General features: G+C 47.4%; 3 protein-coding genes across 52 annotated transcripts in view; 1 reads left to right on the top strand and 2 right to left on the bottom strand.

The window, feature by feature from the left end:
* The window catches only part of LOC1271065 (cell adhesion molecule Dscam2), a 59911-nt gene extending 47424 nt beyond the window's left edge, over window positions 1-12487 (bottom strand). For 33 of the 50 annotated variants that reach the window (XM_061661383.1, XM_061661344.1, XM_061661347.1 and 30 more), the window contains exons 1-4: window positions 12317-12487; window positions 11524-11907; window positions 10926-11255; window positions 8597-8785 (exon numbers count right to left, since the gene is read on the bottom strand). In XM_061661383.1, coding sequence (XP_061517367.1) covers window positions 8597-8785; window positions 10926-11255; window positions 11524-11611 — 607 coding nt within the window. In that variant the 5' untranslated portion in view covers window positions 11612-11907; window positions 12317-12487. Of the gene's footprint in view, window positions 1-3819; window positions 3982-6172; window positions 6344-7428; window positions 7591-7804; window positions 7967-8196; window positions 8362-8596; window positions 8786-9478; window positions 9650-10925; window positions 11256-11523; window positions 11908-12316 lie in introns of all 50 variants that reach the window. The other 17 variants (XM_061661369.1, XM_061661388.1, XM_061661391.1 and 14 more) reach the window with 6 other exon arrangements.
* Window positions 12488-13600: 1113 nt separating this feature from the next.
* On the top strand, window positions 13601-17579 carry LOC5667930 (kinesin-like protein costa). Its single transcript, XM_061657001.1, has 2 exons — window positions 13601-13739; window positions 13814-17579. The coding sequence occupies exon 2, from the start codon at window positions 13823-13825 to the stop codon at window positions 17162-17164; it is 3342 nt and encodes a 1113-aa protein (XP_061512985.1). The 5' UTR covers window positions 13601-13739; window positions 13814-13822; the 3' UTR covers window positions 17165-17579.
* On the bottom strand, window positions 17516-19478 carry LOC1271074 (zinc finger protein 501). Its single transcript, XM_061657002.1, has 5 exons — window positions 19300-19478; window positions 19083-19199; window positions 18351-18995; window positions 18046-18286; window positions 17516-17966 (listed from the first exon to the last, which is right to left on the bottom strand). Exons 1-5 carry the CDS (start codon window positions 19399-19401, stop codon window positions 17692-17694), a joined length of 1380 nt encoding a protein of 459 aa, XP_061512986.1. The 5' UTR covers window positions 19402-19478; the 3' UTR covers window positions 17516-17691.
* Between the last annotated feature and the right edge of the window lie 3456 nt (window positions 19479-22934).

Below are 22934 nucleotides of genomic sequence, written 5' to 3'. Positions count from 1 at the left end.
TTCTTCGTCCCAAAATAGATCACGATGGGTCCCTCCGTCAGTGTATTGTGTTACCAGCACCAGCATGCGCGCTTCCTGTAACACCGTGCGGATAAAAATAACGCAACATAAATGCATCCACAAACGGCATCCCACACGTGATCAATTTGCAAGATCGGCTCTATTTCTTATCCATCTAATTATCTACCTTTGTTGTGTGGATCGATTGAAATTCATTTGTTTGTTTCCTAGCGAAATCGAAAAACGAAATGTTTATTTACATCAAATTGTAGAGAAAATTAAGAAAAATTAATAACTTAAAATATTCAAGAATTTTGACCTTTGTAATGCGCTATTTAATCTAATTTAATGCTCTTTGCAGTTCCTGAACGTCATTGAAAAATGGCGCGTAAAATTGTCGTAACCCACCACCATATCGTTTCGTTTCGTTGTCGCCACCGTTTGACAGTAGAATAGGCGAATTTATTTATTTCTTTTTAGTTTACCCCTCATCCCCCACCCACACATACACACACACTCCGACGAAATACCAAACGCGTTCACTGATACAAACCCCACGGTTCATTGAACCAAGCAGCGGCCGGTTGTAGTCGACGCCGGTATGGCAGGAAAATCCGCGTGGCCAGGCGCCCACCAAAAAGCACGTGCTTTTTACGAGAAAGCGTGGCGTAACCGTAACCGACCCCAATGCAAACCCCGTCCCGTTCGTCTCTTTTTGGCCCCTAACGAACGTCAACCTTCAGACCGATTGCTGAGCATGTGCCGAACTGTCCGATAGTGTGCGACTCACACCAACCAACGCAAAACACCAACCATACGGCTGTCCAGGACTTTCCACCTTCCCACGTGCCACGGTCTCCCATTCAACATGGGTGTTAGTGAGCGTTCACACTAAATACTAGTGGGCACACCACACAGCCCATTCACAACCTGTTGCGCGCTGCACCGAAGCCAACGTGTGTTTTGCTTTGCACCGTCCGTGTGAGTGCTCCACCAGCAGTAGTAGCAGCACCATGGCAACGCGATGCAAAAAAAAGCGTGGTGAGTGCCCTAGTGACAACACCCCGGGCCCCCCATCCTTGCTTTCCTTTCTCTCCACTCCCGGCCGACAGCAAAACAGAGCAGAAATAGTGTGCCTTCTCCCGAAATCGATTCCTTCTGTGCTGCTATAGCAACAACACATCGTGGCCCCGCAGGCACATGCGCAGTCCGCGGGCAAAGGTTTTTGGGCGCGAAAACCGTTTCCCAAGGACCTCCCTCACTAGCAAACGTGGATTGCCTCTTTTGCTCACCCTTCTCGAGTCAGCGAAAAAAAACTAGGACACACAACTATGGCGTTGTCATGAATGGAGTTGCGATAGGTACAACAAAAAACAGGGTGCGCGTATTGTGCGTGTAGTGGTGATAGAGTAGAAAATATATTCCAAAGGGCTCTTCCCACATTTATTGCAGAAGGCTTATAAATGAATTTATTAAATGCAGATTTAATAAATGAAAAAAAGGAATTTTAATTAAATATTAATTTAATTGGCAAAAAAAAATCATGTATGATCTTACAGAAGTAAAATCAACTAAAAAGCAAATTAAAAATACATGTTCTATATTCATTAAAAATTATGAATACACTTATAGTTTTTTGAAAACTTGTTTACATTTCGACTATTTTTTTATTTTTATTTTTTTAAGTATTTTATCGGTTGTTTGAAGGATTTAAAAGACTACTATCGCAATTTTTAAACAAATGACTTATCTTACACGGGGTTTGCAATAATGTTCGCCAGATTCAAACATATTTTTTAAATTGTTACAATATTTATACGTATTTTTGCTATATTATTGGGTTCAAAATATTCACTAAAATAAAATAAATTAAAATAAAATAAAACTGCCAAGAATCCTTCTGAAAAACAGTACAGTCATCTTGTTTATGTTTTAAAGGAATCATGAATTCATTTCTATTCATTTCTCAGTCGAATTCAGTTTCATTAATTACTATTATTTAAAATGATTTAAAAAAGCTTCTTTTTATAATCCATTAAGCAAACAGTGCAATATCCCGAAATATTTAAAAAAAATCAAACGCAAGGCATTTTTCTTCTCATTTGAATCCTTCAAACAAATGATTCAAAATGACGAAAAAAAGGAAACAAAATCAAACCCAACCGCCACATGAACAAACACGAATATTCAAATCGCCCGACGGTTACAAATTGCAACCGACTCTAACGGTCATTTGCAAAGGCAAGGGTCGTAAAAAAATTAAACTACGCTTCGGCTACGACACACATCAAACGCACACCCTAGCGCCGGACTACGACACACACACACACACAAAAATGTCCATAAATTATAAACGCAACCGTACGCGCATTTTTGCTACAAACGTACACGCTCGCTTGGCGTCGTGATGATTGGCAGCAAAAAAAAGACGAACTCAAAACAACACAAAATTATCATTTCATTCTCATCTTTCGCTGCACCCTCCTGTTTCCCTCGTGCACGCATGCTAAACGCGGTGACATACAGTGAGTCAGCTTCAATTCACAAAAAAAAAACACCACGACCCACACACACATGTGTGGACCAAATGTTTATTCAACCAATGCTTTCTAACGAGAGCATTTCGAGCGGGACTGAAAATCAAGTTGTTTCGCGAAGTTGGACGGCATTTTGGCAAAGTAGTTCTGCCGCTCCATGCACCATGCACACCAAACACCCAAATGGTTTGAAGAAAATAGTCGTGCTGTCTTCTTCTTCCTCTTTTCAAATTGTCTCACTGCAACTCCACCAACTGGACCGCTTTCTTGAGCCGTTGTTTGGTGCCGTTGGTGGGTAGAGGATATATGTTTACATCAACCATCGCCACCACAGCTGCCACGATTGGATAGATTGAATAAACGAGGCCGGCAGTGGGAAGATCGCGCTTTTTTCTCTCTCTCTCGTTGATCATCCAGCACGAACGGACAGACCCCATACAAGCCCATCAAGATTACCTTCGATCTTACGAGCTGCAAAGCAGGCACGAAGCTTTCTTCGTGATATTATGCTGCCACATGACAACGACAACGACGATGACGATTATGGTGGTAAAGGGGGAAGCAAAACTGTAGCATTACGAATTAAGACACACAAAAACATACGGGTGTGTATGTATGAAGCTTTTTTGGAGTTTTAATTTTCATTACAAACACCTGCCGTAACCGCAATCAACGATGGAAGCTAAAAAGTAAATAAAAAAAAATAAAAATAAAAGAGCAAAACCATCTGTTCGTTGTTTTTTCGTTTTTGTGGAAGCGCTTTTAGGTTTGTTTGCATTATTTTCGTTTTCTTCTCATTCACAAGCGTTTGCTTGGAAGGCGGAGAACGAGTGTTAAATTTAATGAATTTCAAATCGATCGACAACGTTTACGAACTATCTTACAAACTACCGGGAAGGAGGATCGCAAGGAAAAGGTAGGCCGTGAGACCCATGGAGTGTTGGAAAAGGAGGTGGAACTGGGATGAAAATAAAACAAAAACAGTGCCAATCATCAAAATAATTCAAACAATGCAAAAGTAAATCAACAAATAAAATAATAAATGAAAAACTAAATTGAAAGCATCCTGAACACGCCATTTTAAGAAAGTGTGATGAACAACATCTCAACAACAACATGACAACAAATTGACTTTACTCGTAAGATAATCATGACACCATTATTAAACCGAACAAAAATGAAAACAGAACATCAAAAACGCCAGACAAACGCGAACTGGATGGAGGGAAAATACGCAACAGCAACTAAGAGTAATGCAATTATTCATTCAAAAAGAATTTACCAAACGTTTCATCTTTCTTGAAACTACTGCCATCGGTTGCGGTCCACTCAATGATCTCGACATGATCGGCCACAAACGACGGTATTTGGCACTTGAACAGGGCCGTATTGCCGCGGATTACAAACACATCGTACACCTGGGCCTCATAGTATTGATTCACAACTGTAGAGCAGGGAAAAGGCGAATGAAATCGAAGAATAATAGTCATGAATCATGAACAAACAAGAGTCATAGGCATATTTAGATGAAATCAATCAACAATGAATCATGATGTTGAACAGAATCTATATCACACCAAGCGCTGATCTGTAGCAACGCTCTTATGGTGTCGTTCCAATGTCGTCGGCCTGACACACCAAAGATCACGAGTTCAAATCTAATCTTGACAACACACCATCAACTAACTTGTACTAGTAGTAGTGTGAAATAATTTAATCCAAAAAAGCGCTTATAATCGGATGAAAAACATCATCATCATATCACGCACGATCTAGAAAACTTCCTAAGATCATTAATCTAAAGCACAAAGAAGACAAAAACAATAGAATATTTGAGACAATTATCTAATACCAGAACAACTGTAAACCAATGCAGAATCGAGAAAATATGGGGGGGGGGACATTTTGAGAGGAAGGATTTTGTATCACAAGCAAGTTACTCTATTCTCAAAATATTGTAAAAATATTCCTTTTCCTATCCCCTCGTACCGGTGGAATCATCCATTTCAATCTCCGTGCCATCGTCGGCCAACCAGCCGGTAACGCTAATAAAGTCCGACACGAACGACGGTATCAGACACTTCAGGATGCCTGCATTACCATTCAGCACGTACTCATCGATCACGCGAGTATTGTAGAACTGATGGATCACTGAACACAAGAAACAAAATACAAAAACAAGCAATTTGAGATAAATAAAGACACTTCTTCTAACCTGTTCCTAAATTGAAAGCAAAACCAAAAATCCAATTTTTCATGACCTCACATAATGTTCAAAATCCTCCAAACGCAAATGCTAAAGACGTTGAAGGGAAAGCATCAGGGACATATAAAGGGGGAATCGCTGGAGGAAGATATCAACGATCCTGGAGCTCGAAATTACCAAAACCACCATCCGTGACGGGAAGATACTCTTCACCCTCATCCGTCAACCAGGCGTCCACGAACACAAAGTCGGAAATGTAGGACGGGATCAAACACTTCAGGATGGCAGCGTTGCCGTTCAGCACAAACTCATCCGTCAGTCGCGTCTGGTAGTACTGGTGGACCACTGCGGATTTGCGATGTAGAGAAATGTAAACCCTGTCATAGGCACGTAACGCAACATTGAGGCTAACGAAATTAATGATAATCTTATTCTGCCAAACCTATATTAACTGAACGTTGGTTAAATCGAAGGAACAGATTGTAATTTGCAATTATAGCAAACGGTTTCATAAAAATGTTGCTAACACTGGGGGACTTTGTCGAGAATCTGGGGGGGGGGGGGGGGGATAGGATGGAGAGGAATAATCAGTCGAACGCTCTATGAACCACGGTGCCAAAGCAAGACCAACCGTTCGTCGATTCATCCGCATCGATCATTACGGTCTGATCGTCAATGTCCCAGGACTCGATGGTAATGAAATCCTGCAGAAAGGACGGTACCAGACACTTCAGGATGGCCGCATTGCCGTTCAGCACGAACTCATCGTTCACCCGGATCTGATAGTGCTGATGTACAACTGAACAAACGAATGTATGAGAGCAGGGTATGAGATGAACTATTACTGACAAACAAAATTCATAAAGAAATCCAACAAAAATTGAAACCAAATGTATCTTCTAAGGAGATTTAAAGCTAACGAGGATATTCAGGGAAAATAAGACAAACAGGAGACGGAGCTGGGACGAAGACGCAAGCGAACATGACCACGGGGTGTACTATTTCCACGCCTACCATTTCCACTTGGCTCTGCGCCCGGATAGTATTCGTTCCCATCGGAATCGGACCAGAGATCGACGGCGACAAAGTCGGACACGAACGACGGTATCTCGCACTTCATAATGGCCGAGTTGCCCCGAATGACGTACTCGTTATCCGCTTCCGCTTCGTAGCTTTGAATTACCACTACAGTGTGGAGGAATTAAGGGCCCCAAATAGGAGAAGAGAAGCAACCAAAAACAAGTGAAAAACCTTGCATTGGACAACATATTTTCAAAATCAAGGAAAAAGAAAATACGATTTTCTGTAACAAAAAAAGACATTTGTATCATGAAAATTCATAGCACGGGAAGAAGAGGAACTTTGGGATATTCAGGAATTTCAGGCGTGAAAGTAACTTTGAAGAATTGGCCCCTTGATTTTAGCTAACCCAATTGTTCGCTATTGGTCGCTTGGTTGTACTCCTCGCCCGAATCGTCGATCCAGGCATCGATCGACACAAAGTCCGCAATGAAGGAAGGGATTTTACACTTCAGAATAGCCGAATTGCCCCGGATGATGTACTCGTTCTCGGCCTCAGTCACGTAGTACTGATTGACAACTGGAGATGCGATGTGAAAGATGCGAAGAGCAACAGTGAGAGGACCTTGAAATCTACGCGACAACTTGGAACCATTTTAAACTGATAGAGTATGGGTTTAATTTATTAATTTGAATTTCTTAAGCAATGAAATCACGCAATGATAGAAACTAATTTGTGCAAAATTGACTACTTTATCTCAAAATAATCGAAGAAAGGACAGAAAACAAAAGGAAAGACTTAAAGGATACAGGAAACAGGGACTCCTTCCAAAGATCAAACCTCTCCCTCGCTTCTTAAAACCTAACAAGCGTAAACAAACAACCGTAATCCTGCTCTCCGCTATGATACTCGATGCCATCGTTATCGATCCAAGCCTCAACGTGCACGAAATCGGCAATGAACGATGGCACTTTGCACTTCAGGATGGCGGAATTGCCCCGGATGGCATAGTCGGTTTCACCGTCCGTCTGATAGAACTGATTCACAACTGCAACGGAGGACCGGAGAGGACAAAGTAAGGAACCAAATTGTTAGCTCAAAATTGCATCTAATTAAGTGAAACAAATGTAAATTTTAAACCAAAAGAAATGCCAACGAACGTGTGAGAAGTACAGAGATTTGGGAAGATGTGAATGGGAAGTAAGGAATCTCGAAACACTTGCTAATCCTATCCCTCTCCCCCGGCAATCACCATTGCTATCGTCGGTACCCTGATAGTGGTACTCGTTCCCGTCACTATCGAGCCACGTCTCGACGAACACAAAGTCCGCAATGAAGGACGGAATTTTACACTTCAGGATGGCCGAATTGCCCCGGATGATGTACTCGTCTTCCGAGCCGGTTTGATAGTACTGATTAACGACTGGAGGATGAAGATGACAACATAATTATGAGCAAAAACGACAGCAAAATGGCAAACCATAATTATAAAAAAAAGTGTGCACACACACACACACTTCCACCAAAGGTTGCTGACCTTTATAAAGAGACAAACGATAAGGATTGATGCATCTGCGGGAATTGATTCTGGGAGGTTATGGGGAGGACTGGGAAATGTTGGGAATTTGCAGCGAATGACAACGTCGGATCCTAGCAGTAGGTACCGTAGCTTTCCGACTGGACAAGCTCGTTGCCTTCCTCGTCGATCCACGACTCGACGCGCACAAAGTCGGACACGAACGACGGTATGGAGCATTTGAGAATGGCCGAGTTGCCCCGGATGACGTACTCGGTCAGTATTTCGGGCTGGTAGTGCTGATTGATGACTGACATACGCAACGAAACGGGGGAATTTATAACCGAAAAATGGAGAATTAAGACGTTTAGAAATTAAAACAAAATGATAAAATAAGCAACTCTTGTAACTGAGATTGAAATGTTGAAATTTAATCGACTTGTGGTGAAGGAATTGCGGGATGGGAGGATGATTTTGCGGGAGATTGTTTCGTTTTGCCCCAAGACGCTGCAAACGCTGCTAACCATAGTTTTCCGAGTGAACAAGCTCATTATTCTCCTCGTCTATCCACGCCTCAACGCGCACGAAATCGGACACGAACGACGGGATGGAACACTTCAGGATTGCACTGTTGCCCCGAATCACGTACTCCATCAGTATGTCCGCGCCGTAGTGTTGATTAATGACTGTGAAAGGTGAAGACGATAGAGGTGCACGCGAACCAGTAGCGCGTGGCGTGTGTCATGTTAAACGTAACGCAAAAGGAAGCTCTTCCGTGTTTAAAAAGATTGCTACATTGAAACAATAAGTTGTAACGAAACTATTTTGATTGGGGGATGGGATTTTGGGACCAATGGGAAAAGCAGACGACCCCTGTAGACCCCCTAGCCCTAAGAGGAAGACCCTTGGGATGTACCAGTATCGAAGCTCGATGCATTGTAAAGGCTACCGTCGCTGCCGATCCATGATTCTACCTTCACGAAATCGGTCACGAAACTGGGAATATTGCACTTGAGCACCGCCGTGTTACCTTTGATGACGTACTCAGACACCACCTCCGCCTCGTAGTACTGATTAACGACTGTGTGTTTTTGGTAGTAGAACAGAAATGATTCCATGATAATGAAACATAAAGAAACATATGGCCAAAATGGAGAACTATAGAAATTGGAGTAAACTAATGCATCAATGCTAGAAGAGCCTCAAAATTAATAACAACCAGCAAAGGAAGGACACTGGGAATGCTTTGACAAGGGACGAAGGGAATTTTGGACGAGATTTCCCCGCAAGGAATGCTCTCAAACGCAGACACGAACCAACTTCCAGCTCGGCTGACTGGACGGTGCGGTTGTCGAGCTGTTGATAGACATTGCCGGCATCATCGTTCCACGACACGACCGCAACAAAGTCCGCCACAAACGACGGTATCGAGCATTTCAGTATGGCCGAGTTGCCGCGAATCACGTACGCATTGTTCACCTCCGAGTCGTAGTACTGCTGGACCACTGGAGAAGGGTGGGAAGGAGCAAAAACATTTTACCAAAGCCCCACTCCTCAAATCATCATACGAAACTCATAAAGGCTCTAAAGTAAAAAATGAATTATTCGATAATTTAAGGATCGCACATGTTCAATGGGAAAAACGGGAAAAAAAGGTCGTCTCAGAATTGGAGGTTCCGGCTGGAGCACAACAAATCCTCGTCGGTGGAGTTGGCATAGAAGCTATCGTTGGTGTCCGTGTGCCACGAGACGATCTTGACGAAATCGGCCACATACGACGGTATCTGGCACTTCATCAGGACGGCATTGCCCCGGATCGCGTACTCCTTGTTGACGTCCACATCGTAGTACTGTGCGATCACTGATAAGCGCCCGACAGGCGGAGGACGGCCAATAAAAGATGGACATTGCAGTAGAATTAGCGATTGGCGAAACGATTACACAGTTTCCTCGTCGGTCTAGCGTTCTTGATGGACTAAATTCATCGTCCAAACGAAGTTAAACTAATTTTTAAGGATGTTGTAACAATACGTTGAGAAGCAAATGGCAAAACAGTCTTACGGGGCAACTATTCAGGACACTAATCATTCAAAAATTCACCAAAAATGGCCAAAGAACAGAAGAAAATGAAACGATGAAGGAGTTTCCGGGGGGCTCATCCTAATCCTTAGCTCAGCAGAATCCTGCTCAATCCTAACCGTAAGCATCGGCCGAGTAGACATGCGTTTCCTCCTCATCGTCGCCGCTGGTCCACGAAACGACGTCGACAAAATCGGCCACAAACGACGGTATCAGACACTTGAAGATGGCCGAATTGCCCAGTATGACGTGCTCCTTGTTGACATCCACCTCGTAGTACTGCGAAACGACTGTTTTTTCAAACCGCAAACAACAACAACAAACCGAACGATTAAGATCACGTGAAGTAGAGAGAAAGGGAAAAGCAAAGGCGCCTGAACAAACAACCAATCTCTCGGTGGAAACCTTCTTGAGCTGAAAAAGTTTAAAAGCCTAAAAATGGGGGGGAAATAAACATCGGGAAATGGGGCACCCTCCTCCAGTACGAAAACATCTGATGAGTAATCCTTTCTGCCCGGGGAGGGGTGGTGTGGTGTGGTGGGTTTTTTCTAGCAGCTTGCCCGGAACGTTGACTGCCGGCCGGGACCAGAGATGCGCTGGCTTATTAATCCGCTTGTTATCCTTATCATCACGTACGCACGAGGACATCATGACGCATCATCCTTGACACGGTATTCCTCTTTCAGGGAATCATATTTGCTCCACCGACTTCACAAACACACACACATATTCGCATTACTTCTTTTCTCTTTTTGCATTTTGTGATTCAAAAATGCACTTTATGGTACACACCGAGGTGCAATTGAACTTTTTTTTCTCACTCCCACTTAACATTGCTTTCTTTCCCTTTCATCTTTTCTTCACACACTCACCAACAAACACTTTTCGATCGGCAATCGGTCGCACTTGCCATGCACTTCTCATCGCACGTTTGGGCAAGGGCCCTCTTCTTTCACCATAGCAAGCACCATAAGGGTACTTTTCACCTTTTTTTACTTCTTTTACATTCTTTTTAGCTCGTTTCGCCCATTTCTTTCCACCACCACCAACACCACCACTAACGAAAGGGAATTCTTTTCGTCTTGTACGGCTTTGCTTTTCCATTCTTAATGGCATCCGCCTTCTTTGCTTCGACCTTTCGTCGGTCGGTTACGCTTCACACACCACACATACGGAGACGATTCACATAAATGCTCTTCGAAGCATATGATTTTCCTCACACTGTAAGTATGCATGACTTTTTTTTTGTTGGAGAAACACATGGCATTTTTACCATTCCTTCATTTCACGCGCATCCTCAATTTCGGCAGCTTCTACACTGAACGAAGAGCACTCACACAAAGAGAACGAAAAAAGGATCTAGATTATCCTTTTTTTTCGTATTTTCTCTCACTAAAACACACACACACACACATGCTCACATAATCCTTCTTTGCGCTTTGAGCTCCATGTTCGCCTGCACCACAAACCCCGGGCAGATGTTTTTTTTCGTACGGAGTAGTGCCCACATTTCCACAACCTACAAGCAAAGAAGAGAAAGACACCGCACCGCCACAGCACACTTACCGGCCCGTACGTTGACGTCGCGCGAAATCACCGACCCGAACTGGTTCTTAGCCATGCAGGCGTACACCTGGGCGTGCACCTCCTGCCGGTAGTCCTCGGCGCGGAACGGCGGAAACACCAGATTGCCGTTCGGCAGGATCTGCCGCAGTCCGGGCACATCGCCGACCGCCGTACCGTCGCTGCGGATCCAGATCATTTCCGGGGGCGGGTTGCCGGTTGCGCTGCACTCCACGACCGCACCGGTCGAGTTGGAAAAATCAATACGGTTCGTTGGTTCCTTCAGGAAGACCGGCCCCTTCGAGTCGTCCACCTTGCCTGCGCCGGCCACTCCTGTTGTTGATTGAGAGAAAAACAATTAGAAAAGGCCCCGCTTTTTCCCCTCAAGCGTGGGTAATTTTCTATTTAAAAGAAAATAGAACGACTTTCCCACACACACACAAGCCTCTTCTTGCTAATAAAGAAATCCCAATCTAGCAGGCCAAGAAGCGGCTATTGGCAATTCTTTTTCTTTTTTTTTTGTGTGTCGAGACCGGGTCACAAATCCAATCAAAAAAGGTAACCACTGTAACAAGCAACACCATCGGCCACATCTACTCACCATTGAGACAATTGAAGCCACTTAATAGGCAGAGCAACGCGGTCGCGATTGCCACGGTACGCGATGTCTCGCGAACCAGCATCACCATCTTTGGGGGTTGGGTTGCTGTTTTTTTACTCCTTTTCTGTATGCTTCCGGCTGCAGTTGGCCGTGCGATTACGCCCAGCGGAGAGTCCTTTTTTTACGCTCGCACACACACACGCGCGCTTACACTAGGATTTTTCGCTTTTAATATGCCGTCGCACACACTTGGTGGTGGTGGCGGTGGATTGATTCCTGTGTCTGGAGCACCACCGGGAGCTCCAGCACCTTGAGAGCGAGGGGAAAACGACGACGGGGCTGCTTTCGCTCACTCCTCCCGCGAACACGAAAGGATACACGCGCCTGTCGCCAGAAACACCGACCGACCGACCGGGAGGGAGCGTGAAAGAAAGTTGACGCATGGAAAATAAAATCGATTAGTCGGGGCTGGGTTGTACGGGGAGGTGGGGGGTTTTTGGTACCGCTCCCACCAGGACATGCAGGACATGAACAGTAGTGCGGACAGCGAATGCAATTTTCCCTACAAAGTAAGGGCCAAGAATTTCACAACACTCTCCAGCAGGGATGGTAAAAGGCAAAGAATTTTCACAACCATTCACGCCAATGCAATGGGAAAACAGGAAGCAGCACCACCCGTGTGTATGTGTGTGCTGCTGCTGCTGCTGCTGGAAAAAAGGATACACGTCCGGGGAGACGGAGACGATGGGACGCTTTTCCGCACGGCCTAAATTGTGTAACTTCTGCTCCTTACCCTGGTGCTGTACGGCAGGGATGTTGATTTGCACAAGTATTCACAGTGAAAATTCGATTTTTCTTCACACACGGATCTTTTTCAGCGGACCACTTTCAGGGCACGACTTCCTCACCCACCAAACACCAAATGCTATGTTTTGTGTCTGCTCTTCTGCTGTACAGCCGGGGTCCGATGAACGGGAGAAGAAAAAACACAAAAGCAAAGTGCGCTTTGACAGGTGTCGGCTGAGGCGGGTTGCGTCATTGATGGTATCGGGCGCCATGTTGGAGATGAGTGTTTGAGGGTTTGTTTTGGTTGTGAATTTACACGAGAAACCAGAAACGTTATGATTGAATGATTTAAGTGTAATTTTTATCACTTTTTGGCATAAATTTGTCTATCCATCTTCGTCCTAGCTGGTCCAAGTTTGAGCTGTCACACAGTGTGACCAGATAAGTTTGAAGAATTTTGGTAAGAGCACCAACATTTTATTTGAAGTTTTTGGTAGGTGTTAATGTTAAAGGGGGGAATTGCACAACGAATGTTTCAAATGACGATTTCATGTGCATCCTTAATCTATTTTTAGGAGACCCAAGTGCCACAAACCCACTAAACGACTACTAAACAGATTCTAAACGATTCAAGTTCTGAACCTGCACGGAATATTAAAAAAAAATCGTTTAGCAGACGGCAATTGACTCATGCATTCTAAAAATACAAAAAAAGCTGGTGGCGCCGTCTGTTGGTAGGATAGCTACATAACAGTATTATCGAAAAACTGTGTTTTTCAATAGAGAAAATTAAAACATCTGTAGTTTTACAGTGCCCATCTGTGATTCGGTAGTCATATAAAAAATCGGTAGGAATACAGATAAATCGGTATGTTCATGTTATAATTACTCATAGAAAAATCAGGAAAAATTACACTAGACGTGTAACATACAGTCCTCAAAACTGTTAGTGTCAACTATTGCTGTGAAAATTTTGTAAAGTAATAAAAAAATGTTTTTTCGCCTCTATTAAAAAAAAATTCTATCAACTTTGAAAAGCTCTATCATAAAAACGGTAGTGAGTTGAGGAAATCTATGCACAGTCATTGAAACTACATTATATTTATTTAATTTTCATCAGATTATTGCATCGATATTGGACTGCGCACTCGCAAGTTATAAGTCTCCAAAGTATCTGCCCTGTGTAGCCCAGATGCCTTGAATATGAGGTATTTTTTGGTTGCCAGTGACAGGGTTAATCTCATGCCCTACACGGGTTTTCTGGTCACTCTGCTGTCAAACCCTTTTGCTGGGGAGCGATTTTTTCTTTCTGTCTGCACCTTGTCAAACGGGCTCCTTTGCGTTTGAAAACTAAAGGCGAAGAAAAATAAACATCTCCTTGCAGCCATTCTCGCAACGCGCACAAATCGGTTCCTCGATGCCATAAAAAGGTAGGCTGAAACATACATTCTGTGCCACTTTCTCTATTTCTGTACATCATCACTAACATCCCCTTTGCTTTTAGCAATAAACCATGAACATACCGCTAAAGGTTGTGGTGCGTCTGTGGTCCGATCCGTCGAAGGACAGCAACAAACCATGCACCAGCAACGATGATAACAACCCGCAGCGAGATGAAAGTGACCCAGAAACACACCTTACCAGTGCCGGCGGACGAACGTTTCGCTTTTCGCACGTCTCACGCACACCGCCCGTCCGGAATCAGGAGCTGTACTTCGAGTCCGTCGCCGGACTGATGGAGTCCGTGCTGGAGGGGTACGACTTTTCGATCGTCACGTACGGAGCGAAGGGCACGGGCAAAACTTTCACCCTGTACGGTGCCACGACCGGCGGCTCACCGTCATCACCACCGCCGGAGGAAGAGTGTGGCATTGTCCTGTGCTTTGTGCGGGATCTGTTCTGCCGCCTGAATGCGCACCCGGAGCGCATGTTTTCGATCAGTATTGCGTGGAGCGAAATTACGGCCGGCGGTGACGTGATCGACGTGCTGGAAAATGCGGCCATGGTGCAGTGTTTCTCGGTGGAGGACACGTACGCCCTGCTCGGGTTGGGCCTTCACCGACGGAATGGGGAAAATCACAGTATTCTTAGTCTGGTGCTGGAGCAGCAGTGGACATCGGTCGGGGGGCTCAATCAGCACCGCCAATCTACGATAAGCTTTTGCGATTTGCGCGGCTCGGAGCGGGAAGGGCCCGACCTCCGCCCGCTCGACAACGGGCTGCACAAGCTGGAGGATATCGTCGTGCGGCGAAGCGACCAGTACAACGAGTCCGTACTGACCGCCTTCCTGAAGGATTCGTTCGGTGGCCGGGCGCAAACCTTGCTGCTGCTGTGTGTGGCTGCCACGACGCTCGAAACGGAGGGTACGGCGCGCGATCTCGAGTTCGGTGAACGGGCGGAAGAGATCGTCAACCACGTGGTGATGAACACGTTCTCCGACAACAACGTGCCGATCGTGGACCAGCCCGAGCACGATCCGCTCGCCGGCCCGAACACCAACCTCGACGGGCTGTACTTTGCGTCCCAGCAGTGGGCGAAGCTGCTGAAGAACGCCGAATGTCTGTTCACCAAGCTGTTCAGTACGGGCGAGCTAAACCAAACGGAGCGCAGCCAGATCGAGGAGTGGCTGTACCTGAAGGCAGAATGTGACGATTGTTTCAGCTCGACCGAGGTCAGCATCCCGACGGGGACGCCCCACCCAGCGCGCGCTTGTCTCGGCCCAATCGAGGAGATCGATGAGGCGGAAGACGGCACGACCACGGTGCATGGGAGCGGGAAGGAAGCGTTTCCTTCCGACAACGAGAGCGATTCCGACATCTGCACGCATCTGACGGACGTGAGCGATCGCATCCAGAGCTACATGAAAACGTTCCAGGAGAAAACGAACACGCTGATCATGGAGAAGTATGAGGAATTTTTCAAAACACACCCCACGGGACCCGCGGTGGGCGGTGGTGGTGTTGGTGGTAGTGCTGGTGCGCTGGAGGGTGCGGATGGGCAGGAGCAGAAGCTGCAAACGGTGCCCACTCGCACCGAGGAGAACAAATTCCACAACCCAGCGCGAAGGAAATCGATCTTTGACAGCGAAACGGTGAACAGCAGCACCGAGCTGACGCTGATGTTGCCGCTGAAAGGCGAAAGCACCCTCCCGGCTGCGCCGACCGCTCTGGACAAGCGGCTCGACACGCTCGGCAGCAATCTGCGCATCTGCCAGACGGGGATCGAGTCGCTGCACGCGCAGATCGAGGAGATCCGGCGCACGATCGCGCTGAAGCAGAAGTACATCGCCGATCTGATCGAGAACAGCGAGACGCGCTCGGTCGCCAAGTCGCGGTTCAGCAAGAAAAAGCACAAGCTCGAGGCGGAGTACGAGAAGGCGAAGAAGCAGCTGCGCAAGGCGGTCGTGCACGGGGCGAACAAGGAGGACATCAATCGGCTGAAAAGCCAAACATCACAGCTCGAGCAGCGGCTGAAGGACCTCGAGTCGATCGGGTTCATTGCGGGCGAGTCGGGCCACAAGAAGAAGAAGCTGCAGCAATCGATCAAGGACTCGCAGAAGCAGCTGGACGTGCTGCAGCGTCTGCTCAAGAAGGAGCTCGATCGGAAGGAATCGCTCGAGAAGGAGCTGGAGGTGGCGCAGCGGGAAGCGAAGGCGGTGCGGCAGGGCGGCAGCGGGGGTCCGCTGCAGGAGCTGACGGAGAGCAGGAGCAAGATACGCAACATGAACGAGCGCATCTCGCACATCGAGCACGTGCTGAAGGAAAAGTCGAGCAGTTTGAAAAAGTACGTGAACAAGAAGAGCGCCGAGAAGGAGTCGCTGCGGTGCGAGATACGCAATCTGCGCCGGACGCGGGACCATCTGGTGGAGCAGCGGTGCCAGCTCGATCGGAAGCTGCGCGAGGACAAGATGCCGTCATTCGACGAGGAGCGCAAGCTGGTCGAGTGCGACGAAGCGATCGAGGCGATCGATGCGGCGATCGAGATGAAGAACGAGCTGATCTGCGGGCGGAAGAGCATCGATACGGACGAGAGCCTGCAGCGGGAGAAGGGTGAGCAGATGCTGATGGCGCGGCTGAACAAGCTGTCGCTGGACGAGATGCGCACACTGCTGTACAAGTACTTCCAGAAGGTGGTCGATCTGAAGGAGGCGAGCCGCAAGCTGGAGCTGCAGTTCATTGCGCTGGAGCGCGAACGGGACGCGTGGGAGTGGCAAGAGAAGATACTGACCAACACGATCCGGCAGACGCGGCTCGAGAAGGAGCGATCGATCGTGGCGCTGCAGAAGCAGCATGAGACGAAGCTCAATCTTATGCTGCGCCACTTTGCGGCCGACACGTCCGCCTCGATCACGAGCACTATACCGGACAATGCGCTACAGCAGCACCCGCCACCGTACCATGCGGAGTTTGTGCTGGGGTCCGGGGCAGCCCGCTACCATCATCACGTGCAGTACGAATCGGACGATGGTGAAACGACGACCAGCGCTGAGCCATCGCTGCTCGCTGCCGGCCACAGCTCGAAACAGTTGGCCCACTACAAGCCGGGGGCACTGGCAGCAGCGGCACACAGCTCCAACACGGCAGCGCTCGCTCATCGGGGTGGTGGTGTCGTGCAACAGGTACAGCAACCACCACTCGCAGCGCTTGGAGAGAAGGAACACCGGCCGAAGAGCAAACTATTCTCGAAGCTGCAGGTGCTGTCGCGTTACCATGGCAGCGATAAGCGCAAAATCTTCCAGTCCGACATACCGCAGCAGAATCTCAAGCAGCTGCAGGGCGCCTCCCGGCCCTCGCTGACGAAGGTGACGCGCGAGAAGAACAAAATCATCATCCAGAGCGATGGGGGTAGCAAGTAGGAAGAGGCCCCCGTAAGAGAACGACAATCTCATGAGCTCTCTGTTTTTTTGTTTGTTTTTTTGCATATAAATGTACAAGAAGTTTAACGCAACGTTCTTGCAAATCAAACCGCAACAAAAGTTTGCTCAGTTTTCGGTGTTAGTTTCGTAGCGTGAAATGTTTGTTGAATCGAGCCGTTTGTCCATGTAGTCATCCTGTAAATCGTATGTGTACGTGTTTGTGTAAGATCGGAGTGGAGAAAAAAACACCTCCCGAAACTGTTACGAGTAGACGCTAGATTACTGGAAAACCTTCACCGTCCCAAGATTTCTTCCTGCATGCGTACAAGACAAAACACACTCACACAAAGATGCATTTATCAATGTATTAAATTGTTTCTGTGGTTAATAAAGTGTCACACGAGAAAGCGTAAAACCGCCCCCTACTTCTGTTCTGTGCTAACATTACGTGAAATACTTCCAGTTTTGCCTGCCTTAAATTTTAACTAAATTTAAATTAACTTAACTGACAGTGCGCTTCTCGCGGCCTACTGCACATCCGCTGCGCTACTACTACTACTACTACTACTACTACTCTGCTTCGGCTCTTTCTTTCGCTTGTCGTGCGTTTTGAGGTGCGTTTTCAGTGCGCACTGTTGGATGAAGCGCTTCGAGCAGATCGAACACTCGTACGGCTTTTCGCCCGTGTGCGTCATGATGTGGTTTTTGAGCGTTTCCGCCTTCCCGAAGCTACGCTCACAGTGTGGGCACTTAAAGTTCTTTATTCCGCAGTGCACGATCTTCAGGTGTCGCGAATAATTGCCTGCGGAGAGGGAAGAAAAATTGCATTTTTATTTTTTTAAATCTGCCGTTTTGTTAGAATTCGAATTCTTATGTCTTACCAGACGAGAGAAACACCTGTCCGCACAGGTCACATTTCAGCACCTTCTCCTTGGTGTGGAAGTTCATGTGCCGCTTCAGCTCGTCCGGGGTGGTTTTCTTCTGCCCGCAGTAGGTACACTCGTAGTTCTTGATGCCCTGGTGGCGCATCACGTGCACCTTCAGCTTGTACGCGGTGCAGTACCGCTTGTCGCAGATTTCGCACCGGAACTGTAGCTCTCCCGTGTGGATGAGTGTATGTTTCTGTAACGCATGAGAGCATGAAATATGAGACAAATTTTAAAACCAATATGAAAATAGTCCTTACCTTCAGCGAACCAGCGGAGGAAAACGTTTTGCCGCACGTTTCGCAGACACACTTCTTCGGCACCGGTTTCACCCAGCCTGGTTCATGCTTCTTCTTATGCTGCAGCAGCACCTTCCGGGTGGTGTACGAGTAGGTGCAGCCCTCGTAATCGCACGGAAAGTATCCAATGTCCAGCTTCAGGTGCTTCTCCTTCATGTGGCGCCGCAAGCTCCGCCAGCCGGCAAACTCTTTGCCGCACTCTTTGCACAGTGCCGGCTTCAGCCCCTGGTGCATCCGCAGATGTCCGTCGAGCCGGTTCTGGGTGCGGAACTTATCGTCGCACAAATGGCACGCCAGCTCGACCCGGCGTGTTACCGGGACACTCTTCTCTTTGGTGACCAACTTTTTTCTTCCCCGTCTTTTCGGCTCCGGTGGGACGAATTCTTCCTCGCTCGCTGTGTCCTGGGGCTGTTCCTCGTCGTATTCGTGCGCATCTGGTTCTTCCTTCACAACGACGCTGGTAATGGGTTCAATTACGAGCGATGGTTCTTCGAAGGAGGCGTCATTATCCGCCAATACGTCATTACCATCTTCCCCTGGGCAGTCGGTTGGAAATTCCGCTTCATCGAGCTTCACGATGCACAGTTTGGATAGCTCTTCATGGTCCTGCGGGGGTTTGTAAAAAGAGACAATGAATGTGAAACCGTAATGTCTTACACAAAAAATGGCATAAACACTCCGGTCAATCCATACCTGCGAGAGTTTGGTGTGGGCAGCAACGCACAGCGAACGGAAGCTATGGAAATCGATCAATTTCTGGTGACAAATTTCACAAACTCTCAACTGCTCTACCTCGTTCAACGAGGACACCTGCGGGGAAGGAAACAGAAGAGTGTGTATGAGACATGAAGCGACGGAAGAATGCACACACGGCTTTGCTACATGCCCTCTCGCCGCCTTCCACACATACCTCCAGCGATGTGAGCTGGGAAAATATTTCCGCCACATCGAGCAGCTTCTTAAACTGCGCTAAATTGTGCACTTCCGCACAAATTGCACAGGAAAATTTCATTTTTACAGTGGTAAAACCAAAATTTTTCAACTGCACCTGAGTTGTTTACTGTTTTGGTGGCGGATGGGAAAACATGTTTGACGTTTGTGCATTGAAAACAGTGTAGGTACAGTGTGCGGCGTATAGTAAAGTGCAGCTGTCAAAGATTTAAAACTGGTATAAAGGTTTGACTGTTTTGGCCGTTATTACAAATAACTTTTTGTGTGAGTCATTTTTATTGCTAGTTAATTTTTCCCGATTACATAGCAACATCTAAATAATGTCGGGGGTATGAAATAAATCTAGAATATGGGAAAAGGCATTAAAACCCTGGATTATTCTCTATTCATTACAATTCAACCTTTGACTTCTTAAAACAAAAAAGAGGATGAAACCATGATTTGACAGTGAGATCCATACCAAACTGTATGCTTTGATGATTTTTCTATATACTCACTCCTTAATCTATCCAAAAAATTTCACAATTTTACACGATATCCCAAGTGCCACAAATCCACTAAACGACCACTAAACGGCTTCTAAACGACTCAAGCACTCTACCTAAACGGAATATAGAAAGACTTCGTTTAGCAGACGGCAAACGACTCATGCGTTCTAATACCAAACAAGTTGGTTGTGATATCTGTTGGTGGGATACCCAACCAGTGAATCTTTTTTCGTTTTGTGACCTTTCTCCTTCGCTCTGTACTGTTATCGCATTGAAGTTATGAATCGCCAGAACTAGAACGGCGATACGATTGTTTAAATACTAAACTCCAATGTGCACCATTTGTACAGAAGCTAGTGAGATTTGAATAATGGTCCATAGTGTTGATACCCGTGTATCTGACCACACGATCATTAGATTTTTACTCGGAAAGTTAGAAGGGTACATATGCCATGATTATATGAAGCTAAGCGAAACACATTGCAAGAAAAGGACAGCAATATTGTTGTGGACAGAATCAACGTTGCGCAACATTGTGCTCTGGGCCGCTCGCTACGTGCGACGGCTTTCAGACGCTAGAGCTGTCAACATCCATGTGCAGCTAAATGGCGCAGCCATTGCGATCCTTCCGAGGACCGAGGTCGGGACGACGACCTCGGGGTGACCGTTCACACTAGTGATGTGCTGTATGGAGCGCACCCACGGCTCCGATCCGACTCCGACTATTGTTAGTTCGATTCCGACTCCGGCAAAATGGAACCACTAGATCCGCCCGGAGTCGGAGTCGACGGAGTCGTCCGGAGTCGACAACTCCGAACGACTCCGAACGACTCCGAACGACTCCGACTCCGAACGACTCCGACTCCGAACGACTCCGGACAACTCCGGACGACTCCGAACGACTCCGAATGACTCCGAACGACTTCGACTCCGGGTGACTCCGGACGACTCCGAACGACTCCGACGACTCCGACGACTCCGACGACTCCGAACGACTCCGAACGACTCCGAACGACTCCAGACGACTCCGACTCCGGGCGACTCCGGACGAATCCGAACGACTCCGAACGACTCCAGACGACTCCGACTCCGGGCGACTCCGGACGACTCCGAACGACTCCGACGACTCCGACGACTCCGAACGACTCCGAACGACTCCGAACGACTCCAGACGACTCCGACTCCGAGCGACTCCGGACGACTCCAGACGACTCCGAACGACTCCGGACGACTCCGAACGACTCCGAACGACTCCGAACGACTCCAGACGACTCCGACTCCGGGCGACTCCGGACGACTCCGAACGACTCCGACGACTCCGACGACTCCGAACGACTCCGAACGACTCCGAACGACTCCAGACGACTCCGACTCCGGGCGACTCCGGACGACTCCGGACGACTCCGAACGACTCCGGACGACTCCGAACGACTCCGAACGACTCCGGATGACTCCGACTCCGGGCGACTCCGGGCGACTCCGTACGACTCCGGACGATTCCGAACGATTCCGGATATTGCAGCGCGGACCTACCTTCCGAAGTCGATTCCGAATTTATCGGAGTCGGATCGGAGTCGACTCCGGATTTTTACCCATCACTAGTTCACACACACTTCACTGCAGGCCATCAGCGTTAACAGGTGCGAGCTCGAGCGTTAGGGACTAGCGGGCGTATCGGTGTTTATGTGTAAAGTTTTAATGCGTTGTTAAACCGTTATTGTAATATACTGTTTTAAGTATTTTATCCTGGTGTTCGGACTTATTTATGTATGCGTTAAAGAACTTAAAAAATATAATGATGAGTTGTAAAATGTCATATATCGAGCCAACCAGTGAACCTGTGCAGTTTTCGTTTTTTTCCTATAGATATTTGATTTTCCAGTCGTTTAAGGTCGAAAATAGGCGGACCGGTTCTGGAGCTAATTCTGGACCCATAGTGGTATAGGAACTTAACATGTTTTAATCCTGATGGGAGAAGTGCAGGCAACCAGATTGTAGCACGGTGTAGTGATGGATAAAGTAGGTAAAAATCCGGAGTCGATTCCCATCTGACTACGATAAATTCGGAATCGACTCTGGAAGGTAGGTCCGCCCTGCATTATCCGGAGTCGTCCGGAGTCGTCTGGAATTGCCCGGAGTCCTCCGGAGTCATTCGGAGTCGTCTGAAGTCGTCTGAAGTCGTCTGGAGTCGTCTAAAGTCGTCTGGAGTCGTTTGAAGTTGTCCGGAGTTGTCCGGAGTCGTTCGAAGTTATTGGGAGCCGGAGTTATCCGGAGTCGTTCGGAGTCGTCCGGAGTTATTGGGAGTCGAAGTCGTCCGGAGTCGTTCGGAGTCGAAGTCGTTCGGAGTCGGCCGGTGTCAGCCTTCGAAACAAAAGCCTGTATACGAACTACACGCGCAAAATGAAAGACAAAAACACAACGAAATGAAATTCCTAATTACAAGCAGATTCAACCAAGGCTCCTGTTGACTCCAACCGATTCCGATTCCGGTCGACTCCGATCGACTCTAGACCACTACGAATGACTCCGACCCCGATCGACTCCGGACTAGTGATGAGTCAAGTACCACTTTTCACTGTGTGGTGCTGTGGTACCCCGCACAGTCTACTGTGCTGTGTGTGCGTGGTACCACACTTAATGTGTGGTCACACAGTAGCTGTGTTCCCGCACAGTTTTTGCACAGTTACTGTGTTATCGCACAGTTAGTGTGCTTTGCACACTTTTTGTGCTCCGCACAGCTACCACACAGTTTGCACAGTTTGTGTGCTCCGCACAGTTTGTGTGCTCCGCACAGTTTGTGTGCTCCGCACAGTTATTGTGTACAATCCGCACAGTTTGTGTGCTCAGCACAGTTTGTGTGCTCTGCACAGTTTCTGTGCTCCGCACAGTTAGTGTGCTCCGCACAGTTTGTGTACAATCCGCACAGTTGCATACAATAACTGTGCGGAGCACACAAACGGTGCGGAGCACACAAACTGTGCGGATTGTACACAATAACTGTGCGGAGCACACAAACTGTGCGAAGCACACAATAACTGTGCGGAGCACACAAACTGTGCGAAGCACACAATAACTGTGCGGAGCACAGTAGCTGTGCGGAGCACAG

Source organism: Anopheles gambiae, chromosome 3 (assembly GCF_943734735.2).
Source record: "Anopheles gambiae chromosome 3, idAnoGambNW_F1_1, whole genome shotgun sequence".
Taxonomy (NCBI): Eukaryota; Metazoa; Arthropoda; class Insecta; order Diptera; family Culicidae; genus Anopheles; species Anopheles gambiae.
This window is presented reverse-complemented; position numbering and strand designations above follow the sequence as displayed.